At 41.4% G+C, this 20,640-nt stretch overlaps 1 protein-coding gene across 1 annotated transcript in view; it reads right to left on the minus strand.

Annotated features, from left to right (window-relative positions):
- The window catches only part of CDH17 (cadherin 17), a 53,072-nt gene extending 42,026 nt beyond the window's left edge, over positions 1-11,046 (minus strand). Inside the window, exons 1-2 of the mRNA XM_058564473.1 lie at positions 11,005-11,046; positions 9,612-9,710 (exon numbers count right to left, since the gene is read on the minus strand). Coding sequence (XP_058420456.1) covers positions 9,612-9,710; positions 11,005-11,046 — 141 coding nt within the window. The remainder of the gene's footprint in view (positions 1-9,611; positions 9,711-11,004) is intronic.
- Positions 11,047-20,640: the final 9,594 nt, after the last annotated feature.

Genomic DNA, 20,640 nt, shown 5'->3' on the forward strand with positions numbered 1-20,640 from the left:
GGGCTTGTCTTTATTTGACCTAACTCAGAGCTCACTGACTGCAAACAATTATTCTCCTGGAGAATTTGTTGAAAAAATCATCAGTGATTGTTTAAGATTGCAGCTGCCTAAGGTAGTGATAACAGTTGATGCAAAAAAAAAGCTGATCAAAAAACTTAAAAGGTAAAGCTGGGGAATGAGATGCTCCTAGGAGGGTTTGAAAATCTCCAGTATGTTCCTGGGAGTAGAGAAGGCCGCATTGATGAGTAGGGTTGTGCACACGCCCAGGAAAGATCTGAAAGAGCCCTAATCTCTCACCTCTGATTGACCTTGAGGCTCTGCATAGGCAGGAGGTGAAGGCTAAGGCAGAGTTGTAAACTGCCTGGCATATCCTTGAAGGTGTGCCCCAACATACACACAGAGCCCCTTGGCAAAGGCTGGAAGACTTATTGGTTCAAAGCTTTCAAGGAAATCTCAGTTCAATCATTAGCCAACTGGGCAGAGACCTCAATGGCCACACATGACAAAGAATACAGACTTTGCACAATTAGTTCAGGAAAATTGTTAAACAAACAAACAGCAACAACAATAAACCCTGGGAAGAGGAAGGGATATGATTTCTAAAGTTGCCACATCATGTTATTTAAAATGTCCAGTTTTCAATAAATGATTATGACACATGCAAATAAAAAGAAAGTAAGGCTCATATACAGAAAAAAAGGCAGTCAAGTGGGCTGGCCCCGTGCCAAGTGGTAAAAGTTGCGCGCACTCCACTACGGCAGCCCAGGTTCGCAGGTTTGGATCCCAGGTGTGGACCAAGTCTACTCATTAGCATGATCCCTTCTCATGCTATGGAGGCATCCCACATACAAAATGGAGTAAGATTGGGACAGATGTTAGCTCAGGGCTAATCTTCCTCAAGCAAAATAAAAGAGGAAGATTGGAAATGGATGTTAGCTCAGGGTGAATCTTCCTCACAAAAAAAAAAAAAGCAGTCAATAGAAACTGTCCTTGAGGAAGCCCAGATGTCAGAATTACTAGATAGGGACTTTATTTTTTATTTATTTATTTTTTTTGTGAGGGAGATCAGCCCTGAGCTAACATCCATGCCAATCCTCCTCTTTTTGCTGAGGAAGACCGGCTCTGAGCTAACATCTACTGCCAGTCCTCCTCCTTTTTTTCTTCCCCAAAGCCCCAGTAGCTATTTTTATGTCATAGTTGCACATCCTTCTAGTTGCTGTATGTGGGATGCGGCCTCAGCATGGCTGGAGAAGCAGTGCATTGGTGTGTGCCCGGGACCAAACCCGGGCCGCCAGTAGCGGAGCGTGCGCACTTAACCACTAAGCCACGGGGCCGGCCCCTTAGATAGGGACTTTAAATTATCTATTTTAAATAGGTTCAAAAACTAAAGAAAACCATCTCTAAAGAAATAATGGAAAGTATGAAAACAATGTCTCACCAAACAGAGAATATCAATAAAGACATAGAAATTATTTTTAAAAAAAACAAATAAAAATTCTTGAGTTGACAAGTATAATAACTGAAATGAAAAATTCATTAGTACATATGAGCTCAACAGTACATATGAGCTAGAAGAAGAAAGAATCAATGAACTTGATGATAGATCAATTGAGATTACCCACCCTGAAGAACAGAAAGAAAAAAGAATGAAGAAATATTAACAGAACCCTAGAGACCAATGGAACACCCTCAAGCAAACACACGCATAATGGGAGTCATAGAGGGAAAGGAAAGAGCAGAAAGGGGCAGAAAGATTATTTGAAGAAAGAATGACCAAAAACTTTCCAAATTTGAGAAAAACATTAATCCTCACCCAAAATTTCAATAAATTCCAAATACAATAAACTCAAAGAGACCCAAACTTAGACACATCATAATCAAACATTCAAAAGACAAAGAGACAATCTTGAAAGTGCAGAGACTCATCACATACAAGGGATCCTTAATAAAATGAACAGCTGATTTCTCACGGAGGCCAGAAGGCAGTGGAATGATGTGTTCAATGTGATAAAAAAAAAAAAAAAGACTGCCAACTAAGAGTTGTATAACCAAGAAAACTATCCTTCAAAATGAGAGTGAAATTAAATTATACTACTATTTTAAAAAACAGACTTTAAGACAAATTGTTACTAGAGACCAAAAAGGACATTCTAAAATGATACAAGGGTCAATCCATCAAGAAACTATAACAATTATAAACATATATGCACCTAACAACAGATCCCAAGATACATGAAGAAAAAACTGACAAAATTGAAGGAAAAATATACAATTCAAAAATAATAGTTGGTGACTTCAAAATTTCATTTCAATAATGAATACAACAAATAGAAAATCAACAAGGAAACAGAAGATTTGAACAACACTATAAACCAACTAGAAGCTAACAGACATCTGTAGAACACTCCATCTAACTAAAGCCTAATACACATTCTTCTCAAATGTACCTGGAATGTTTCCCAGGATAGATTATATTAGGCCATAAAACAAGTCTTGATAAATTTTAAAGAACTGAAATAATACAAAATATGTTCTCTAACCACAATGGAATGAAATTAGAAACCAACAACAGCAGGAAATTTTGGAAAATCACAATTATGTGGAAATAACAACACACACTAATAACCAACAGGTCAAAGAGGAAATTAAAAGGGAAATTAGAGAATAATTTTTGATGAGTGAAAATGAAAACACAGCATACCGAACCATATGGGATGCAGATTAAGCATTACTTAGAGGGAAATCTATAGCTCTACATGCTTATAAAAGAAGAAAGTTCTCAAATCAATGATTTTCCACCTTAAGAAACTAGAAAAAGATGAAGAAACTAACCTGAAAGCAAGCAGAAAGAAATAAAGATTAGAATGGAAATTAAGGAAATAGAGAATACAAAAGCAAAGGAGAAAATAAAAAAAAAACAAAAGTTGGTTTTTTGAAAAGGTCAACAAAACTGATAAATCTTTAGCTGGACTTACCAAGAAAAAAAACAGACAAGACTCAGATAACTAAAATCAGGAATGTACAAGGGGACATCACTACCAAACTTACAGAGGTAAAAAGGATTAAAGAGAATACTATAAGCAATTGTTTTCCCACAAATTAGACAACCTAGATAAAATGGATGAATTCTTACACAGACAAAAACTATGAAACCTGACTAAAGGATAAATAGAAAATATGAATAGAACTATAACAAGTAAAGAGATTTAATTATCAAAATTTCCTGCAAAGGAAAGCCCAGGACCAGATGATTTCACTGGTAAATTCTACATAATATGTAGAGAAGTAACACCAAACCTTCACAAATGCTTGCAAAAACTAGAAGAGTAAGGAACACTTTTTATAAGGCCAGTATCATCCTGAAATGCAAACCAGAAAAGACAACAAAATAAAACTACAGCCCAATATCTCTTAGGACTATAGACACAAAAGTCTTGAACAAAATACTAGCAAACTGAATCCAGCAACATATAAAAATGATTATATACCATGACCAAGTGGAATTTATCCCAGAAAACAAGGCTAGTTCAATATATAAAAATCAATTAATTTAATACCCCATATTAATAGAATAAAGGACAAAAAGAGATGAGTATCTCAATAGAGGCAGAAAATCATTTGACAAAATCCTACATCCTTTCATAATTAAAAATTGCTCAACAAACTAGGAATAGAAGGTAACTTCTTCAATCTGACAAAGGGCGTATAAGAAAAACCGACAGCTAACATTATACTTAGTGGTGAAAGACTGAAAGCTTTCCTCATAAGATCAGGAACAAGAAAAGGAAGCCCATTCTTGCCACTTCCATGTAACATTGCATTGGAGTAGGGAAAATGAGGCAAGAAAAAGAAATAAAAGTCATCCAGATTGGAAATAAAGAAGTAAAACTATGTCTATTTGCAAACAACATGATCTTATATATGGAAAATCCTAAGGAATCTTAAAAAGGAAATTTATTACAGCTAATACACAAGTCTGGTAAGGTTGCAGGATAAAAGATAAATATACAAAATCAATTATATTTCTATACACCAGCAAATAACAGTCTGAAAATGACATTAAGAAAACAATGCCATTTACAATAGGATCAAAAAGAATAATACACTTCAGAGTAAACTTAACCAAAGAAATGAAAGATTTTTAAACTGAAAACTACAAAACACCATTGAAAGAAATTAAAGAAGATCTAAATAAATGGAAAAACATCCCATGTTTAAGGATTGAAAAACTTAATATTGTTAAGATGATAATACTTCTCAAGCTGAAATACTGATTTAACACAATCTCTATCAAAATTACAGTTGTCTTGTTTGTAGAATTGACAGGCTGATCTTAAAATTCATATGGAAATGCAGGAGACCCAGAGCAGCCAAAACAGTCTTGAAAAAGAAGAACAAAATTGGAGGACTTAACATTGCCCAATCTCAAAATTTACTACAAAGCTACAGTATTCAAGAGAGTGTGGTACTGGCATAAGTATAGACATACAGATCAATCGAGTCTAATCAAGAGTCCAGAAATAAGCTTTTACATTTATGGTCAATTAATTTCTGATGAATGCTAAGATAATTCAATGGGGAAAGAATAATGTTTTCAACAAATGGTGCTGAACAAATGGATATCCCCATTCAAAAAAATGAAGTTGGACCCCTACCTGACACCATACACAAAAACTAACTAAAAATAGATCAAAGGTCTAAGTGTAAGAGGTAAAGTTATAAACCTCTAAGAAAAAAACACAGGCATAAATCTTTGTGACTCTAGATGAGGCAATAGTTTCTTAGATATGACATCAAAAGCATAAACAACAAAAAATAATAATTTATACTTCATCAACATTAAAAGCTTTTGTGCTTCAAATGACACTATCAAGAAAGCGAAAAGATAACCTATAGAATGTGAGAAAATATTTGCAAATTATATATCTGAGAAGGAATTTGTATGCAGAATATATAAAGAGCTCTTACAATAAAAAGACAAACAACTCCATTAAAAAATAGGCAAAGGATTTGAATAGACATTTCTCCAAAGAAGATACACCAATATCCAATAAGCACATGAAAAGATACTCAACATCATTAGTCATTAGGGAAAAGCAAACGCAAACCACAAAGAAATACCACTTCACACCCACTAGGATAACTATAATAAAAAACACAGATAATAACAAACATTGGCAAGGATATGGAGAAACGGGAACATTTATACAGTGCTGGTGGGAATATAAAATGGTTCAGTTGCTTTGGAGAACAGTTTTGCAGTTCCTCAAAATTTAAATATTAAATTAACCATGACCCAGTAATTCCACTCCTAGGTATGTATCCAAGAAAATTGAAAACATATGTCCTCACAAAAAGTTGTACATGAATGTCCATAATAGCACTATTTATAATGTCCGTCAATTGATAAATGGATATTCAAAATATGGTATATCCATGCAATGGAATATTATTCAGCCATAAAAAAGGAATGAAATACTAATACATGCTACAACATGGATGAACCTTGAAAATATTATACTAAGTAAAAGAAACCATACAAAAAATGCCACATGTTGTATGATTCCATTTATATGAAATGTCTAGATAGGCAAATCTATAGAGACTTAAAGTAGATTAGTGTTTGCCAAGGGCAAGGAGGAGAGGAGAAAAGGGAGTGACTGCTAATGGGTACAGGATTTCTTTTGAGGCTCATGAAAATGTTCTGGAATTAGATAGTGGTGATGGTTGCACATCTTTGTGATACATTAAAAATCACTGAATTGCACATTTTTAAAGAGCAGATTTTATAGTGTGTGAGCTATAGCTTATTACAAAGAAAAACGAAAAGAAAATGACCTGTCTCAGATTTATATCATACTATCTTACGATCCAGAAGCCCCTGAGAGTACCGAGCTGGGGCTAATTGAAAATCCTCAATGAAAGAAGTCTGTGGCAGTTTAGGTTTGGTTTGGTTTGGTTTTGTTTTGTTTTGTTTTGTTTTGTTTTGTTTTGTTTTGTTTTGTTTTGTTTTTTGGAGGAAATGTTAATAACCCAAGGATCAACCTCATGGGGCAATGAGTTTGCTTTGTGCCTCCCTAACTCCAGGTAAGAATATTTCAAGTGGTATGGGTGAGGGGATTGGTACAACTCCTCCCCACCACTGTAATCAAGAGCTCAAAGCACATCTTGTCGAGGCTAGGTTTGCTGCATCATCTCCACATACAACCACAGAAAGAGCATGGTATGCTCGACCACGAGTCACGAGACCTGTGTTCTGGTGTCAGCTCTGCCATTAACTTAAGCCTTAGCTTCCCTATTTGTAAAACAAGCAGTTGGTATCAGAAGTCTCTAAGGTTTTTTCTAGCACAAAGATTCTGTGATCCTAGGAAGGAAGTCTCCTTTGTCTCCTACTCCTCCAGCCCCCCACACACACACCCATAAACATGAAACACTCAGCCATGACAACTGGGCTATCGTTTCCTGCCAAGAAGAGATAAACTTTGTAGTGTGGCTAATGGGAAAGGAACACAAAAAGAAGTGGCAAGCCCAAGGAGTGATTTTACTGGCTGGGATCCTCAGAGACTGCAGAATGATCCCGTTAAACAGTTTGAGGACAGTTTTGTGATCTGTGAAGTTTGTAAGTTGGGGATTGCCTCTGTGTACAGTCCTGATTCCACTCAATGGAATGTGGACCTGCACTCACAGAACACCTTCAGCCCTTGAGCCTCCTCATACAGAGGTTGCAGAAGTAACCACAGACTCTCTGGCCCACGAATATGGTTTTTTTAGCTTATATGACAATTTTTTAAAAAACTGTGCCAACATTCTTAAGCCAGGAAATTTTACAGGAATATAAAATTTTCTGACTTTTCTTGAAAATTATAAAATCTAGTAATAACAAACCCAAATTTTGACTTGTGAAATTTGTCTGGAGCTGAATTGAGCCTATCCCCTTTTGATGCACTCTTAGTTTACCACAGTCCCCAGTACTCCCTAGTGTCCCATATGCTGAAGCCAAGTATCAAAAGCCTTTTAATTTCACATTTGCACAATTGGGTTTTTTTCTTTTATCTGTTTTTTGCTGTTGTTTTTCTCAGCAGGCTTCATTCATCACTTGCCCGGCCCTTGTGGGCCATCAAGATAACTCGCTACAGATGGGCATTCATGTCACACCCAAGCACTGAATTAGCAGCTGTATGAGGAAGACTTCCCAGTCTATATCTCTCAGTCCCATATGACCACTGCCTCCTGGACATCACCCGGCTGCCCCACAGATAACCTTAAACTCAGTAAGCCTAAAACTTAATCACTAATTTTTCCGTCAATCTTTTCTCTCTCTCTCTCTCTCTGAATGACATCACTAACTACCCAGTCAAGGAAGCCTGAGATCCTAAAGTTAACCTAAACACCTCTGTCCTCTCACCCCCCGCACTCACTCAGTAACCAATTCCAGGAGGTGTGGCTTCCTCACAATGCTCTTCACCTCCCTCGCTCCACTGCCCCTTTGTACTTATTTAAACCAGGCCTCCATCACTTCCCACTGGACTATGGCAAAGTTCCCAAAAGCCCTCCCACCTCTAGGCTCACCCCCTCAACCATGCTCACAGCCATCACAGAGTGGGTCTGTACAAGCACAAATCCAATTCCTGCGTTCCTTGCTTAACCCCGCCAGAGCGCCATGCGGCCTACCACAGGTTAAAGCGCCCGTCCAGCCCCTGTGGCCTCGGCAGCCTCACTTTTGACTACACACAGTCTCCCACCCTAAACTCTGGACCACCTGTCATCTTCCATGCTCTTACTAAATGCACACCCTCCTGCTTTTTCCCGTGCTATACTCAGGGCCTGCTTTCTATTGGTAAGTGTGGCTCATCTTGGAATATTCAGCTTAGGGGTCAATGAAACCTCTTCTGTTCACGCACTACAATCCTCATTTAAAATCACCTGCCCTTTGCCCCCCTGCATCCCACCAGACTCCAATCAGAACCCTCCATTGCACATGTTTGCTTGCTTGTTAATTTCTTTCTACTGCCCTGCAAGTTCACTGGGGGCAGGGGTGGTGTTGGGGTCATCTTGTAACCCCAGTACCCAGCATAGCACCTTGTACACAGTAGGCACATCATACATGGTTAATAAAAGAAAATAAATGTGTGCCTGGCCCACAAAGTTCCTACCAGCTTGTAAAGCATAAAAATACACAAATGAAAGTAATAAAAAAGTGTAAGAGAGAATCTACAACTGAGTGCTCCCTGGCAAGGCAGAAAAAGTAAGTAAACAAGGGGATCATCTCTTGCGTGAGCCCCTGCCGTGGACTCCTAACACTTTCCCCTGCCTCCTCTCTTTCCCTCACTAGTTTGTCACCAGAGTAATCTTTCCTGAATGCAAACCTGATTCATGCCCCTTGCTTTGGGGAGAAAATCTAAGAGTCCTAGGAGTCAGGACCCTTCCTGTCTCTGCTGCCTCCTCTCCCACCTTCTACTCCAGGCTCTGCTCCCCAGCCACACTGGCCTTCTGCCATTCCTCGGTACACACCCCACCCTCTCCCGGCACAGGGCAGGTGTCCACACTGCGCCTTTGCTGGAACTCTCTTCTCTCCCTTCCTCACCAAGTGAATTCCTATCAGCCTCCAGCTCCAAAGCATTTGCTACTCCCTCAGTGCCTGACTTCCCCGACGGAAGAGGTCAAGGAGAGGTCAAGGCCTCTATAACACCCTACAAGGCAAGGGGGACAGAGACACATGTGCACCCCCACCAGCTCATCCTCTGGGGCTCCTTTGCACTAATCTGGTACCAAATGAGAGAAGCGGGCATGAGGCAGCTTTCAGCCTCTCCTCTGGAAATGGGAACCGTCCAATAAAACAAATGCTCAGCAGTTAACAGAGGGCATCTGCCTTAGGTGGCAGTTTAGCAACCTTCCTCGGCTCCCCCGGTGCGGGGATGGTGGGTCACGGGCACCTCCAGGGGCTCATCAAAGCATCCTCAACCTCTCCAGGGCCAAGCGGGCTTCCCCAGGGAATTTCTGGTCAATACAGCAGTATGTTTTTCTCCCTCTCCGTTACCTTTCCAGGGTTATTTCAGTGCCCTTTATAGCTGAAGTCTCTCCCCACCACCTGCAGGCCACCCCTCAATCTGATGCTTCTCTCAGGTATCTAACTAAATGAGATGACAGCCTCCCAGCTTGCCTTGGCCGACCTGTAGGCAAGGGCCCAGAGATGGGCTCAGAGGAGGCAGTGAGGAAAAGCAGGCCATTCCAGCACTGTTGCTGAGAACCTGCATCTTCAAATGCTTCAAGAGGCAAGCTCATTGAACAGACAGACAGGCAGACAGCCGTCCCACTCCAGAAACTGGTTCCCTTCCCACCCTGGGGGAGAGGTGGAGTCTATAGGCACCAAGTTCCCCACCCCAGGGATGGGAGCACTTGCCCAGACATAGTTGAGGAAGTCTGAATTAAGATGTCAGGTACAACGCCCCACATTACTGAGGCCACCCATCTCTCTGTTTAACTTGGCTTTGATAATGAGACCTGCCATGCCTCTATTTTATTTCCTGCTGTGCAGTTGTTAAAGGAGTTGTTAAAAGTCTGCTGACAGACCCTGTGAAATCAAGATAACAGCGATCAAGAGTAGCCATTACCTGGAATACGATTTGACTCATTTCTTGGCCTTCAAAAATAGAAAAAGTCATGGGTTTCAGGGATCCACTAAACTTCCCCTCTTGGCCATATCCAGTTGTCTGTTAAAAAAAAAAAGAATGAAAAAGAGAAAATTAGCATCACCATCTATTATGAATGGATATGTGTCACTTGCTGATTTTATTATGGTTTCCAAGAGTGATATATGAAACATAAGATTCTAACCTGGCTCAAAACAGTGTGAAATCTAGTCAAAACAGGCAGAAAGGGGTCTAATATCTGTTGAGGCTCTTCTATGTCAAGATGGCTTACTGTGGGCCTCGCATTACTTTTCTCATTTAACCACTCAAGCAATTGCCCTGTGGTGAGAACACTAACACTCCCCCGTTACAAATGAGGCTCGTGGAAGTGAAGCTACTTTCCCAGAGTAAAACCTGCAAGTGGTCGACACAGCACACGCACTGGGATCTAGCTGAATGAAAGCCCCTCATGACTGTCCTCCAGTGCCACTCCACCTTCTAAACTCTACCTGGTTTCACACCAGCTTCTTAAAACACCTCCCTCCACTCCTTTAATTTATAAGGAAATTCATGGCAGATTCCCAGCACTCTAGAATTCACAGTCACCTCAACGACAATTAAATTTCTAAAGGGAAACCAATATGTAGATGTGTTTAGTACAATGCTTGCTTGGTACATAATTACCTGGCAAATTTTAGTCAAATTTGAATCTGAATTTGAACTATAACTTTAAGAAAAGCTTACTATTTTAACATTTGATTAGCAATCTATACTCATGTAGAAAAAAATAAAAGCACAAAATGTCTACTTCAAGCAGTAGCCCTGCAACGTTTCTAAAATCCAAAGACCCTGAACTTGACAGGCAAGCAGCCTCTGTGGATGCACCAATCCAGGCTGGAACAGCAGTAGGTGGCGGCTGGGACAGTAAGAAGAACGCGCACTTGCTAAGTGAATATGTGCCAAGTTCTGTCTTAAGCACAGTTAATCTTGACAACAACCCTAGTGGGTAAATTATTATTGTTAGCTCCATTTTACAGGTGATAAGACTGAGACACCAAGAGGTTAAGTAATTTGCCCAGGTAGTGGCAGGAAGCAGGATTCAAACCTGCAACTCTGGAACTGGCCCTCTTAGCCACCACACCCCACCACCCACCAGAGGGAGCAAAAGCGGCCAAGACAACCTGGCGGGAAAGCAGGCAGCGTCTGGGAGGTGCAGGGGGTGCGCTCCCACCATTCCCAGCCCGGGAGGATGGGGAGCACTCAGCAGCAGCCCCTGCCATGTCTTCTCCTCCCACCACGACTGCACCTCTGAGGGGAAACACAAGGCAGAGTGGAGCAGGTGGCACTCAGGAAGGGGCAGCCACCATAAACCCACCCTCGGAGGGGTGCCCTCTGGAAGGAGGGATTTAGCACCCATACCCGATGCTGGTCTCCCCTCCTTCCTGAGTGGTTCTTCAGGCCTCCTCCTTGTGGCAAAAATCAGGGGTGGGATAGGTTAGAATCAGAAGAATGCTATGGGAAGTTAATGATGTTTGGAGCCGAACAGGTAAAACCAAAAATGTAAGAACTAGGGGGAAGAGAATTTGTTTTCTATTTCTTTAGGGAAAGCAAGTACACTCTTGCTGTGGAAATGCTAGGAATAACCCAAAAACAATTACGATGAAAGTGATGGGAATAAAGGTCTTACACTATATCCCTTGGTTCATTGAATCTTGATTAAGTTGATACTGGTTGACTAGCAAACAAACAAGAACACAGGGGGCTTTGGAATTTGGTCTCCTCTCCCTCAGAGTTGTGGCAGGCCCTTAGATTAGCTGCCCTCAGCCATTGCCAACCTCTCGCTCTCAGAAAGCCAAATGATCTCATTCCCAGACTCCCTTGCAGATAGGAGGGTGGCCAAGTGACCCAGTTCTGGTTCATGAAACAAAAGGTGAAGTCTGCTGGGGGTGGTTCTGGAGAAGCTTTTGTTTTCCTGATGAAAAAGGACAGATATGGCTGGCATTGCTCTCCCCCCTTCCCTGTTGTTCTTGCTCAGACAGTGGACCTCGTGGCTGTAGCTGTGGCAGCCATCGTGAAACCAGGAGGGACAAACCAGCTTAAATAATGGTGCAGCAAAGAGAAAGAAGCCCAAGTCTCTGATAACATCACACAACTGCTGAACCTGCCCTAGACTGCTCACTTCAAGCTTCTCGTTACCCAAGGAAAACAAACACCTATTTAGTGGAGACACTCTAAAGTTGAACTTCCTCTTGTTTGTAGCTAAGAGAATTCTTAACCAACACAACAATCTTACAGACTAGCTCATCAATTCCTTTCAAGGTTTATCTTCCGCCAAGGCTCTTCCTCCTTTCCTACAACTTCTGCAGCTCCATTAGCTCCTCTGGAAGGCGGGGCACAAGAGCTGGGTGCAGAGGTCCAGGCGCCACCATGGTTGGTACAAGACAAGGGCCAGGCTTTCTGTGGGGCTACTGCTCAACAGCAAGCTGCCTTCATCAACTTTCTGCTCACATTGGCAATGACGTCTTTCAGTTGATCACACCAGGGACGGCATCCAGAGGAAAACGACATTAGTCAGGCAAACCTCACAAACAAGCCTGCATTTTTGCTACATGGAGAAGCTGGCTCACCTATCAGGAAAGGAGGATACGTCTCAGTTGCAAGGTTCAAAGTTGGGTTCTCGTATCAGAGCAACTAATCTTTCTTCCTGCCCATTAACACGGCTGTTTGGGCTATAAAGATTTCAAAATGCATGCGCACATTATGAGTCATCAAGCCATACTGCCAGAACTGGGAAGGATGGTGTGAGAGACTTGTGACAGGACAAGAGGGCTTATGCAAGAGTTGAAGGGAATAACACCCACCATCTTGCACAAAGAGGTGAAAGGAAAGGAAGAGAATGGAGGAGACATTTTTGAGTGTTTCCTGTTTGGTAGCTATGGGATTAGACCCTCCACACACACCATTACTTCTGATTCTCAACAATATCAGGAAAGTATCTCCAGAGAAGTCCCACAGCAGAGACACACATAATTGGTGCTACAGTGGGATGGAGCTGTTGAACCACCAAGCCCCAACTCGGAACCACGTCGCTACGCTGCCTTCCAGGCCAGCAAAAGACACACGCAATTACCAGACCCACCTGCCCAGTAGCCGGACTCACTGTGCCTTCCACCAAGAGTTCCCTGCATTGATTATACAGAATCTGTGCCAAACTCTTCTTCCTTCTGGAAGAAGCATAGTCCCAGGCGAAACTCTAAAATAGGTGACTTCTCTTTGATTTCCCTCCCTCTTTATTCAGCACTCTTTCCAAACCCTGGGTTGCTTACTTCCTCTCTCTTCAGTGCCGTTGCAATATATTCATGCAGTGCTTCTAACCCCCTTATGAAAACCAGTTCTCAGACAAACATAGGAGAGCCACTTGTGCTATGGAATAAACGACTGGCAATCATTTTAAATTGCTACGTCTGCTGAATAGAGCCTTATGCTGAAGGAAAGAAGCTGCAACTCAACTTCCAGTCTTCAGAGGAGAGGGTTTGGAAGCTGGGGTGGGTGGGGGCAGGAGAGAGAAGTAGCTCCATCCCATTGGCCCTGAAATCCCGCTGCACGGATAGCACCTCCTTCCTTCCCCCCACAGACGGCTGTGCATGTGGCTCCCTCCTGGGCAAGGCTCTGGCTGCCAGGAGTGGTTCGGACAGCATTTCTTACTTTACGTAGAAATCCCACTGGTGTGAGAGTAGAGAGAAGGAAAACTTATTTTCACCTTTTATCTAGGAAGAAAAATGCATGTCCCCTTCTCAGACAAGAAGCAGAAGGGCCCACTAATATCAAATTATGATAGAATCTTCTCTCTCCTTAGAGCTCATTGTTGTTTCCCAATATAATTCCATAATTGTGTATTTAATTTCCATCCTGTTCCTGGCACTGTGGTATGTGCTGGGGCCGCAAAGATGGCTAAAACACAGTCCTCCTCATGGGGGTCAGAGTGCATATGAGTGTAGACACTGAGTATTTAGAATGCTGTAGTAATAATAATAGCTAATATTTGTCAAGAGCTTAGATTGTGCCAGTCACTGATCCAAGGGCTTTATAAATGCATTATCTCATTTAATTGCCACAACATCCTATAAGGCACGTACTCTTATTAGTCCCATTTCACAAGGCAGAAAACTGAGATTTGGAGGTTAACTCACCCAAACTCCTATCACTGGTAAGTGGCAGTGCCAAGTTGAACCTAGGTCTGACTTCACCACCACCCTATGATAATATAGACAGTAAAGGACATTTGACAGGGTAGGAAGAGGAGAGAAGTCAAGTGGGCTGTTTGACCCAGTCCTTAGGCAGTCCTACTGACAAGCTCTGAGCCTCCAGTGTGTGAGGATGCACATTGCTCATAAAGTTTGAACTGAAGCTTTTCCCCCAGGAAGAAGGTTCTGGTACATTTACAAGTTTGGATCTATTTACTCTGTAAATGTTTTGAACTGTGTGGGGTCGAGGGGGCTCTCTGGAACTTGAAATTCAATATGTTATTTTGGGGTTCCAGAAGAAACGAACCACGATTTGAAGTATGAAGATCTAGCAGCTTCCCTCCAAAGAGAAAGCAAATGCTTCTCCATAATCTTGCTTCAAATACAACAAATTGTTTGGCAAGTGCATGACCTTTATGAGCCTCATGAGTAAAACGAAGATGGCACCCCACTATCTACCAGAGATCAGGGGCCAGGTCTCTCCAGGTTCCATCCAGCTCCAACCTCTAGAAGCCTGTAGTTGATAGAGTTAGCTCGACAAATGGCTAAAGACAAATTTGACCAGAATACTCCAAACCATATATGGGGAGAAAAGTATAGAGCAGAGAAGAGTTGAAAATAGAGAAAATGCTTTTTGTGTGTGTGTGTGTGTGTGTGTGTGAGGAAGATCAGACCTGAGCTAACATCTGTTGCCAATCCTCCTCTCTTTGCTGAGGAAGATTGGCCCTGGGCTAACATCCATGCCCATCTTCCTCTACTTTATATGGGACTCCTGCCACAGCATTGCTTGACAAGTGGTGGGTAGGTCCGCGCCCAGGATCCGAACCTGCGAACCCCGGGCCACAGAAGCAGAGCACGCGAACATAACCACTATGCCACCGGGCCGGCCCCGAGAAAATGCTTTTCTTCATGTTTCAGTGGTAATTTTTCATGGTCAAAGTAAAAAAAAAAAAAAAAACAAAAAGATTAAGGGACGTAGACTAATACATGCGTCAGTATACTTTTCTTTCCAGATTCCCTGAGCCATACATGATGTCTAAACCAGAGTAGATAGATTCGTTTTAAACCTTGCCCATTAAGTGGTACTGGCTTTTAAAAGCTGAAGAGAAAGTATCTCCCTGGTTGAAAGACAGACATATGATTTTTAGCCATTTCATCAAAAATATCACTTTGGGGCAAAATATATGTCCTTTATAAACAATGATTTAATTTGATAGACTCTTTTTCAAGTGATGCTAACCATTGTTTCTCTGGTATGGAGTAGAAGGATGGCAGAAAATATTCTAGTAAATAAATAAAGAACATCCTCTTCTCTTACCAAATAAAGTGTGAGGAGACACAAGCAGCGCAGCCGGGCTTGCATCATAGTGGTTTTCTTTATTCAAACTCCTGTGAATAAACCGGAGATAAAAGTGATTAGTTACCAGTCTGTTAAAATCATGTCTTTCCAACCAGAAATGATCACTGGATGATATCCAGTTATAAAACTAGTAGAAAGGGATCCCTAAAGGCCACCATCTCCTCTCTATGGAACAGCTCAGTTTCCAGAAACTTCATGATACCTCATCCATAGCAACGCACAAGTCAATATCCTGAAACAAACTTATGGTAATTCCATTTTTTTACTGCTTCACTTTATTATAATCTTCTTCATTTAAGGGTCTTAAATGATAGGCAATAAGTATAATTTTCACTCATTATATGGATGGGGAAGATGTGTTTTAGCAAACGCCAGGATAACTAGATACTAAAATTTTAGTGGTTCTAATTCAAAGCTGCAAGTATATGAGATTCCTTACGCAGAAAGAACCCAAGAATGTTCACAATCCTTCATTCAAAGAGCTCACCAGCCGCCTCTTTAGTCTTTAAACACAGCTGTTAACTATGCAATACACCTAAGGAAAAAATGTACTGCTTATTACTCCAAAAGCAACCAAATAAGAATCCAAACTCTGCCTCATTCCCTTCTGTTCAATATCATTTTTCCTTTCTTCCTTGTGGCTTCACATTTCACAGAAATTATAACTTTCACCCTGAGACACAGATTCAAGGCTAACTACATCAATGCTAGGATTATGCCAGAAGAGGACTTTAGCCTCTCAAACAAGTCTTGCCTATATTTCCTCTTTGCATGAACATAATTCCACTAATGAATGTCACATCCTGGATCAGAATATTGCTGGAGGAAAACCATAGTTTACAACTGAAATTGCCTAAAACCACCAAGCCATACACACTTGACAGATTTCCTCACAAACACTACTTGGAAAAGGATTGGAGTAGATTTCTAGACAATTCAGTGACATGTTATCTGAACTACCTAAAATAGTTGATCCAACAATCTGCTTGGAAATTTTGCTATTTGTCAGGATTTCCCTCAGGTACAAAGACCAAATTCAGACAGTTTCTATGGCAACTATCTGAGAGGCCAAGCATATCCTTAGCAACACAGGTCAAGGTTTTAGGGGAAGGAAAAAAGGGAATTTTGAAACGCCACTGCCACTTGCTTTAACCATGGACCACTTGCTGCTGGAGGGCTGATACCTCCATTTAACTCACCACAGCCCACGACACTGAAACCGTGCCACGTCCTGAAGCTGTGTCCAGCCAGGACAACAACACAAAGGCAGCGAGCACTTGCTGGGAACAATTGGCCACACTCGTGCTAAGACTTCTATATCAATTATCTTCTTGATTTCTCATAAGAACCCTATGAAGCAGGGTCTGTTAAAATTTGCCTCTTAAAGATCAAAAATCAAAAGGTGAGGGTCAAAGAAGTCAAGAGATTTGCTCAAGATCACACTGCCTGGCTAATTCCACACCTATTCTCTTATTCATATATTATTCTCCCTCTGAAAGGTCAAACGGCCTCATAATAACATCTAGTATCACTTCATCCATTACATATTTTTCCAAAAATTCCAAAAAGTGTTTTTTTCATTCCATGGCTGCTCTGCTTTTTCAGATACTGACATGACTCCCCATCCACCCCCACCCCACTCTGAGAAACATCAGCCTAGGAAGCTGAGTTCCTACCACACATCTATTTCTGTGTTGTACTATCTCTCCTTCTCATTTCTCCTCTGACCTTCACCTCAGTATTCTCCCACTTTTTAATCAAGCCAAGTGTCACGGGTTGAATAATGTCCCCCTCAAAATTCATATGTTGGAATCCTAACTCCCCAGTACCTCAGAATGTGATTTTAATTGGAGAGGGGCTCTTTACAGAGGTAATGAAGTTAAAAATGAGGTCAGTAGGGTGGGCCCTTATCCAATATGACTGGTGTCCTCACAAAAAGGGGAAATTTGGACACAGAGACATGCATAGAGGGAAGACTATGTGAAGAGACAGAGGGGGAAGACAGCCATCTACCAGCCAAGGAGAGAGGCCTGAAATGGATCCTTACCACCCTCAGAAGGAACCAACCCTGCTGACACCTTGATTTTGGACTTCCAGCCTCCAAAACTGTGAAACAATACATTTATATTGTTTAAGCCACCCGTCTGTGGTACTTTATTACGGCAGCCCCAGCAAACTAATACACCAAGGGACTCTGTTTTTGACTGAGAAAGGCACTGCCATTTCAGGGTAGAGGTGGCCTCAGACAGGGCTTTATTAAGTTATTACATACGCAGTGCCCATGGCATCCCAGGGGGTCCACTCAAAGCTTGATTGATTCTCCTGCTGGGCTCCAATGCCTCCAAGAGGCATTTTTAGACACTCCTGTCATTTCCCCATTTATCTGAGTAAGGACAGGGAATTTCTAGGTCCCAGGTCTCAAAACCTGCAAGTAACTCAATACACAAGCATTGATTCTTTTTTTCCCCTACAAAAAGCTAAACGATAGGCAAACCTTAAATAGAGTACGTCATCTCCCATCCTTTTTGTTTAAAAAAAAAAAAAAGAATTAAGGGCTTGGAATTAAAATAATTCACCCTGCTCTAAGGTTGAACTGTACATTTCCAAAGAACAAAGATGGTGCAGAAGGAGAGGACTACAAAATTTGTTTCAAATATCGTAGGTAATATGAGCAGGAGAGGATGTGACTGGAATTCATAACACCACCAGGACCAAACAGCGCCAGATATTCTGTGTGCCGTTTATTTCACCTCTGCATTGTATATTGCTGAGAGCGGCATAAATTATAAAGAAGGCCAGATACGAGTGAAGATCAGATTAAAAGCTCACTCACACCGTTGTTCATCAAGTAATGTTCAGATCAGTCGTGCCCATCTTTTTGGTCTCACTCACCAATCTCTGGCACAATTACATCACTTAAGGTTTAGAAAAATCACAGGAGGATCTGACCAATTTGCACTCTTGACAAATTAGGGACCCGGTTAAAGTAGCCATTAGTAAGCCAGAAATAAACAGGCAGGCATAGAATCAGGGCTGCTGCCTTGCACTTCAGACTGATTAGGAGGAAGGAAGAAAAAAGATGAAGGATGGATGCCCACCCCTACACACACACACGCACACACAGACACGTAAATGTAAGCGCTTCTTTCTCTCACTAAACCTTGCAATATAGATACGCCAATCTTTCACTATGCGAAAATCTGGATTTACACATATGCAAAATTGGGAGTGATTATTTGTTTTAGCAATAGGTTCGTGGTCAGGCAAGTGGAGTCATGGGAGGAGAGATGGCTCCCTTAGAGGACTTAAAATGTTTTAAAGGTATACGATTGATTTAAATACAAATTACCAGCATAATTATTCTTATTAAAGGAAAGAATAATGACTTCTAAGTAATGTTTTGAAAAGTGTGCTCATGCTCATTCCTGGCTGGCTTTCCTTCCACCTGGCACTCCCCTACAGTGAGCAAGGGAAGGGGCAGCTGGGGTGAGAGGCCCCATCCTCCAAGTCCCACAGCACACCCCAGCCTGAACGGAAGGTTCATCTAGACTAGGTCAAAGGGAAGGGAGGTGCGACGTGGGGACAGGTGGCTGTGCGGCCATGGTACTTCCCTGGCGTCTGCAGCAGGCTGGCAGTAAGGCTGTCAGGGTTGACGACCCTGAGGTGCAGGTTTACGCCTCAGAAACTCGGGGAGGGAGGCGAGGGAGGACTTTCTTCCCTCCATATCTAGCAGAACATCACAAGGGTCTTCCCTGGCCTAAAGAGGATAGGAATCACTATTTCTCATAAAAGATGGCTTAACTATTTTTGACAAAATGTTTCTTCGTGTATTATACAACATTTCTTTGTGTATTACAAAGTGTGCAGATAAGCATTTTTGTCAAGATAAGAAAATCACACATTCTGCTCTTAGAAATTCAGTACAAGGTAAGTCTAAATTAGATCCCATTACATAGGATTTAGACACTGAGATTTAAAAAAAAAAAAAAAAAAATACTTTCTCTGATACTGGTTCATTTATAAGGCGACCCTGAGGCAAGGATTTTAATGACAAAAATGTGCAGTCATGCTCAAGTATGGCAGGTTAATTTTCTGATTTCTGTTATTAAATCATAACTGACAAATGGGATGGGCAAGAAAGTAAGGGAAAAATGAATTTAATTCTAGCCTAATAAAGGATAACAACACTATGAAATCTTACGCGTGAGTTAGTTTTTCATAATTGAAACTTAAAAAAAAAAGAGCTAGCATTCTATGGGCATTTACTAAGTTAAGCACTTTGGACAACTTATTTCACTTAAATCTCACCACAATCCTGTAAGGTGGGTCCTGTTGTCATCCTACAAGGCAGGAAACTAGGCTCAGAGAGGCTGAGGAAGGCGAGTGGATCTGACTGCAGGGACCCAGCGCAGAACCCTCCATGTGAGGAAGGGTTCATCTTTAGTTTAAACATTCTTTAAAAGCATAAATCTACCGTTTTGATTTCTCTTTGTCTCTTACTCAAGAATGCAAGTCCCAATGTTTTAAAATAATTAAAATATGGTAAGAAATTATCAATTCAGTATATCATGGATGAGAGAATTCAATATGTCAGTCTTACAGAATATTTTAAGAGAAATTAATTATCTTTGTGCCACATACACAATAACCAAGTGTAGCTTGGTCTGTTACCTATGCTTAAGTGAAAAGTCATCTTTAGCGTAATTAATACCTTGTGGGGGAAGAGGGAGAATCCCCCTCTGCCCTTTCCCTTAAGGTTCTTATGGCTGGCCAAATAATTAACAAGACAGGTTAGCAGGAGAAAATAATACCAAGTTTAATAACATGTATACATGGGAGAAACCAGGGATACTGCGTTTCTCAACACAATAGCAGAAATCTCGTCTTAAATACCATCTTCAGCTAAAGACAAAGAAGGATGTTGGGGGTGGCAGAGTCAGTTGCAGGAGATTACCACTAAAGCACAGTAAACAAGAGTAAGGTTATTATGCAGATTTAAGGCCTCACCTTCCACATTGGTAAGTTTCTAGAAATGAGGTCATCCTCCCTCTTCCCAATACAGCGAGGGAGATACTTTTACAAATGGAGATTTCCCTTATAAATGAAAATGTTTGTCTGGCAACTCCTTGCAGGCCACCTAGAGAATGTGGCCAGAGAGACAGAACTTCTGATAAGAGGGGCTTGTTGGTGCCTTTTCTATTGTAACATCTATTTTACGTTATATTACAGCCATCAGATAGAAGATCTGTTCCAGGAAGGAGTTACTATGTCAAATTCTTTAGGCAGTTAGTGAGGGAGGTCAAATGTCTGAGAGAGAAAACAGTCAAGGTAAAGAGATATATTTCAGGGTGGCCAAATCTTGATCTCCCACAACCTCAACCTCTGGGTGAATATCTGCTTTTATTAA

This window comes from Diceros bicornis, chromosome 21 (genome assembly GCF_020826845.1).
Source record: "Diceros bicornis minor isolate mBicDic1 chromosome 21, mDicBic1.mat.cur, whole genome shotgun sequence".
Classification (NCBI taxonomy): domain Eukaryota; kingdom Metazoa; phylum Chordata; class Mammalia; order Perissodactyla; family Rhinocerotidae; genus Diceros; species Diceros bicornis.